Source organism: Pundamilia nyererei, unplaced genomic scaffold (genome assembly GCF_000239375.1).
Source record: "Pundamilia nyererei isolate P.nyererei 1_Seehausen unplaced genomic scaffold, PunNye1.0 scaffold00117, whole genome shotgun sequence".
Taxonomy (NCBI): domain Eukaryota; kingdom Metazoa; phylum Chordata; class Actinopteri; order Cichliformes; family Cichlidae; genus Pundamilia; species Pundamilia nyererei.
This window is the reverse complement of record NW_005187518.1, coordinates 2103659-2109609: the sequence shown is the minus strand read 5'-3', so window position 1 is coordinate 2109609 and position 5951 is coordinate 2103659. Positions and strand designations below refer to the sequence as shown.

The 5951-nt window shown below is 37.3% G+C and overlaps 1 protein-coding gene across 1 annotated transcript in view; it reads right to left on the bottom strand.

Annotated features, from left to right (window-relative positions):
* Nucleotides 1-3858: 3858 nt before the first annotated feature.
* LOC102205270 (extracellular calcium-sensing receptor-like) overlaps nucleotides 3859-5951 on the bottom strand; it is a 9457-nt gene continuing 7364 nt past the window's right edge. The window contains exon 6 of the mRNA XM_005742205.2: nucleotides 3859-4772. Coding sequence (XP_005742262.2) covers nucleotides 3859-4772 — 914 coding nt within the window. The remainder of the gene's footprint in view (nucleotides 4773-5951) is intronic.

Genomic DNA, 5951 nt, shown 5'->3' with positions numbered 1-5951 from the left:
GACTAGGTTATGAAAACAACTTAGGACTTTTGCCTACCATATGTATAGATACTTTTGCTCATAAAATTGTCATGTTATGGGCATAAAAAGTTCTTAAACACAGGTTTAACCATTTTAGCACACACCTTGGAGATGGTCCCCATGATGCGTCTCATTTTTCTTCCAGCCCTCCACCTTTGCTTCTAAAGATCTCCATCATGCATGGAGTGTACAAGTCTAGCTCAAAAAAGAATGTAGATAGCAGCGGTACTGTCGATATGGGCAGGAATTCCTTGTCAATCTGAAAAACAGATTAATAATAACAACAACAATACTACTACTACTACTAATAATAATAATAATATTAATAATATGTCAAACATATGAAACTAACCTGATATTGTTGAGGAGGTATAAGAATCTCAGAACACGGGAATGTGGCTTTATTTTTCAACGTATTTCTGGGGAGAGAAATTATTTAATTAAAATAAAATTATTACTCTTGATGAATTTGTGTTAATATCTACATACTGTGAAATGTGAAGACTGTTAGTCAGCCTTAATGCAGAGAGCAGAGAAACTATGACCCGAACAATGATCCACCTAAATAATTCTGAATTCAAAAACTAATTGAAGATATTACAAAAAACAGAAAATACACATGCAATTATTGTGACAGATTTTCTCTTTCTCCTTGTTATTAATTCCGCAAAACACTGGTTTAGTTGAATTCAACCCTTCATCTATCCAGTTAATGCGGTTGTTCCCTTACTAAACTCCACTGACAAAAACAGCAATTTTAAGTACAGCATCATAAAAATCACCAAAACTACTTCAGTCAGTCTTACCACTGCTACCAACAATCACCAACTCCGGTTAAGGAGAAAGTAACCCTTCATTCAAGGAGTTATATGCGAAGACATTACTCTACGCGGCTTTCCCGCCGACATGACACTCTTCAAAGTTAGCTAACTCCAGAGAAGAAACAGTGCTAACCATGCAGATAACCATGAAACACACCTCATTCAAAGTCAACAGACACAAAAACCGAACTTACCAAAATAGCCTCGTCAGTTTTTGCTCTGTTGCAACAATTAGCCACTCCGGTTAAGTTGGAAAGAAAATTCAAATTCACGACTTACATGTGAAAAGTGTTTGGCTCCACACACTCCCTGATATATAAAGCTCCTCTAAGTTACCACTTAGAGGTAAAACATTTAACCAATAGTATTTATCTCTCACACTCCTAACCTAAATACATATATAAAGAGATATGTGAATAACTTACCTTACTGTCAAGTATACCAAAGGAGTAAGTCCACATGCGCTCTCAACGGACTCTTCCGCATCCGGTGGGCGTAGAGCATGCGCAATGCATGACGCTATCTGAGTCGTTGGTTTGATGGACCTCATTCTCATTGGATTGCCATGAATGAATTTAACTCATCAGAATTTTCTTTGACTCATATTCAACAAAAAAGAATGAATCATTTAATACCCATAAAAATGATTTCTTCATGTAATGTAAACATATTACTGCTTTGCTAATCAAACACATGCCCTAGTTGATTTTTTTGAGTGTGGTTTAAATCTTATCTCTCAGACAGACCGTTCTCCGTTGCTATAGGGGAACACACCTTGGCCTCTGCCCCAATTTACAGTGGTGTGCCTCAAGGGTCTGTGCTCGGTCCAGTTCTTTTCTCCTTGTACATGCTGCCGCTGGGATTGATAAAAAAAACATATATATATATATATATGTATATATAACATCTCCGTCCACTGTTATGCCATTGATATCCAAATTTATTCGCCTTTAATTAATTCTGATGTCTCTGCTTCTTTGCAACCTCTGTTCAGCCATCTCTTGCTCACTGTAAGAAACCTCAGAGTGTTCCTGATTAGCTCTTTTAATCTAGAGAACCAGGTCTCCACAGTGGTAAAAAGCAGCTTTTACCAGTTGCGCCAGATATCTCAAGCAAAACCGTTCCTTCCTTTAAAGGACCTTGAAAAGCTTATCCACGAATTTATCACGTCCAGACTGGACTACTGTAACTCCCTCTGCTTGGGCCTCCAACACTCTTCTCTTTACCAATTAGTTCAAAATGTAGCTGCATGTCTCTTAACAGATACTAGAACCTATGATCACATCTCTCCAGTTTTAGCCAACTTACATTGGCTCCCTGTTAAATATCATATAGATTTTAAAATTATTTTGTTTACTTTTAAAATTCTAAACAATTTAGCGCCCAGCTAACTATCCAAACTCCTGTATTTGTACAATCCCAATAGAACACTAAGATCTTCCAATCAGATGCTCCTAACGCAACTGAGGTCTTGTCTGAAGTCCAGAGGTGACCGGGCCTTTGCTACTGTAGCACCTAGACTCTGGAATAACCTCCCTGCTCATATTCGTACCTCCAAGTCTATCCAGTTTTTTTAAATTGCATCTGAAAACTTATCTCTTTACTTTGGCTTTTGATTCAAACTAGCAGACTATTATCTGGCTTGTTGTGTTGTCACCTATATTGTTTTTTGCCCTGTTCTTTCTTAACTGTTTTGTTTTAATTGTCTCATTCTATTGCTCTGTCTGACTGTGAAGCACTTTGGTTTTTAATATGTGCTACTATAGAAATAAATTTTGATTGATTGATTGATTGATTGACCTGAATAGAATTAGTAGGTCGTTAGCAAGAGTATAGGACTTTAGTCCCTGCGAAAGTGGCCACCCATAACTCTACCCAATTAAATTTAAGTAAATGTAAGTGTTTGTAAAAATGTACTTTTATTGAACCATGTTCATTCACTCATGAGCTGCTGTAAAATGAATCAAATGGCTGAATTGCCACCTCAGCATGCAGTCAAGTTCTATAGAGTCTTGCTAATGACCTACTAATTGTTTTCAGGTGTGTTGCAACAGGGACTCATTCTCAGGACAGCGGCCCTCAAGCACCGGAGTTCGAGACACCAGTGTACACTGTGCACTAAAGCATTAAAAAAACATGTCACTCAACACACAACACTGCGTGCCATGGGTAGTACTTCAGTTAGCCAAACCTAAAATAATACTTGATAATAATTTAAGCCTAAAACAAGATATTTTCATGTATTTTCCTTTTCAATGAAATCTTAACTTCTGCACTCTGACGGCTACAAATGATTAGCTTAATTAGGTTGATTAGATTAAACCAAATCAAAAACTGTAGACCTCACTTTTAGAATCAGTGATCTATGATATTATTGATTTCATTTGTTTTACTTCAGGAGACACCACTTCAAGGCATGCTTTAACACTAAGCAATGCTAAATACATTTTAGAAAAAAATCTAAATTAAAGCATTTACTGTCAGATGTGAAGAAATGATTAGTTGAGTGACTGACAGGGGATTTCTAAGAATCGCCCCACAGTTCTTCAGCTAAGACACCTGAGTTAGAAAACACAAACACTCCAGTCGTCTTTACTCGCAAGGGCAGTCACAGAGCGCTCGTCCTTGCAGGAGGGCACTCGCACTCTGTCACTGTCTGCGTTCTTTATTTATACAAGCTGGTCACATGTGTGTACAAAGATAACAAAGTTATTCCAAGAACTCAGAGCTGAGGTTCCCCTTTTCTACAGTAAGTCTGTATGTTCTTAGAAAAGAGGAAGCTGTTAGTTGCTAAATAAGTTTATCACACAAGAGTTCATGTGAAAAGTCACGTAGACATGTGGATTGCTTAGTGATCAATAAAAAAAACGTACAATTTTCTTCTGACAGTGACTTTATTTAATTACAGTTATTTAAGCTATTTATTATTTTTCATTGTTATGCAAAGTCCTGCCATGCAAGTGTAATGCAAATATACTTTTTATATAGCAAGCCAAAAAAACATTTTTTATATTTCTCAAAATAAATGTGGTGACTTCTTCCCCATCATGTTCTTCTTGGTATTCTTTTCTGGTTTCAGTAAGATGATATAACATTTGGGTATAAAGATGCAAATTAGCAGTCCAAAACTAGATGCAAGTATTGCAAATATTTCTACAGCAACACTGAATTTCCCAGGGGAGCTGACATATGCTGGGATAAATGTAATCCATACTGCACAGAATATTAGCATGCTGAAAGTGATCAATTTGGATTCATTAAAATTATCAGGCAGTTTCCGAGCTAGAAATGCAAAAATGAAACACAAAATGGCCAGTATTCCAATGTATCCTATCACAGCCCAATACCCTACAGCTGAGCCAAGGGCACACTCTAAGATGATTTTATCTTTGAATTCCTTAAAATTCTGAGATGGGAAAGGAGGTGAAGTTGTTAACCAAATGATGCATATGATAACTTGTATCAGAGTGAAACCCAGAACACAGAGTCTTTGCTGTACATGTCCAAACCACTTTTTAACATTAATACCTGGACCTGTAGCCCTGAAGGCCATTAACACAACCATTGTTTTTCCCAGAAGACAAGAGATACAGAGGACAAAGGTGATGCCAAATGCTGTGTGTCGTAGCATACAAGACCAGTCAGATGGCTTACCAATGAAGGTCAGAGAACACAGGAAGCACAGAATTAACGAGAAGAGCAGCAGGAAACTCAGCTCAGAATTGTTTGCTCTGACAATGGAAGTTTTCCTATATTTGAAGAAAATGAGTATCACACTAGCAGTCATGCATGTCCCAAATAAAGATGCTGCAGTGAGCAGTGCTCCCATAATTTCTTCATATGACAAAAACACTGCTTCCTTCTTTATACAGGCATCTCGTCTTTCATTTGACCAAAACTCAGGAAGACATCTCACACAGGTGGCAGAATCTGAAAATTTTATATTGAAGCAGATTTTACAGTTGTTGAGTAAAGTTATTTCTGTAACTGCTCCAAGGAAGAAATGTGTATACAAAGATTTCTGAAGACATGCACGTGCTTTCTCTCTTACAAGCAGTATTTACTGTGAAAAAGGTTTGACATTCAAGCTGATGGTAAAAGGCATACTGCACTGATCACAACAGCAAAATTTTGGCATCAAGAAACCAGTCCCGAACTGGCCTTTCTGCAGGCCATAACTTTCAATATTTTTAAAGAATTTGGCACATAATTAAAATAAAAACTTGACAAGACCCACTCTGATGAGCAGCTAGAATCCTGTATCAGACAAGAATAGGACACTATTCTTCTTTCAGACATTTACACAGAAAAATGAGCAAACAAACAACGACAACAGCAAAAACAAACAAAAAAAAAAAAACTGGAAATAATAATCAAAATATTGCTTTATGAGATGTGCAAATAAATGCATTCTGCTTTTCTGTATATTTTAGGCCGGGATGGCCAGGGTGCGGCTCTTTGCCTGGTTTAATGCAGCTCTTACATACATATCAAAGTTTGTGTTTGTGTTTTGAAGTTTTTTAAGTGTGCCTATGCCAAGAGGCACACTTATTACTATTCGTCGGATTTATTATTCTTATTATTATTTTCCTACAGTTTTGACACAAGGGTTACATATGTTATATCATTTTGTGCGGCTGGGTCTGGACTAGTATGCTATGACTTTTGGTGCTTATGACTTTTATAGTTTTTTAAATATTTAGATTTTAGTGCAAATTTTGGCCCATTTGTAGGCCCATGAGAAAGATTCAACTTTTGGCCCCCTAGAAACAGATTTCAAACTTAACTTGTGGTGTGTTGGCTCTCTCTAGTGGTATGTCGGGAGTGGTATGGCCTGTCTACCCGTATTTGGATTACCGTAATGACGACAATATCAATGGCGCGCACAGCGTCGCTGCTTTCAGGAACCATTTGAATTTTTAAGGTTGCGCGAACCATTGAATAGTTACGGTAACCGCAAGGGTGTATGCTTGGTGGAACACTCCATATCCCACAATTCATAGCACACCTCTACCGACTCAAACAATGGCGGCCACCACTTCGTTTAATATATTGCTTTTATTACTGTTTCTAGGTCACAAAATAAACTTTTAAGATATTTTCAGGCGA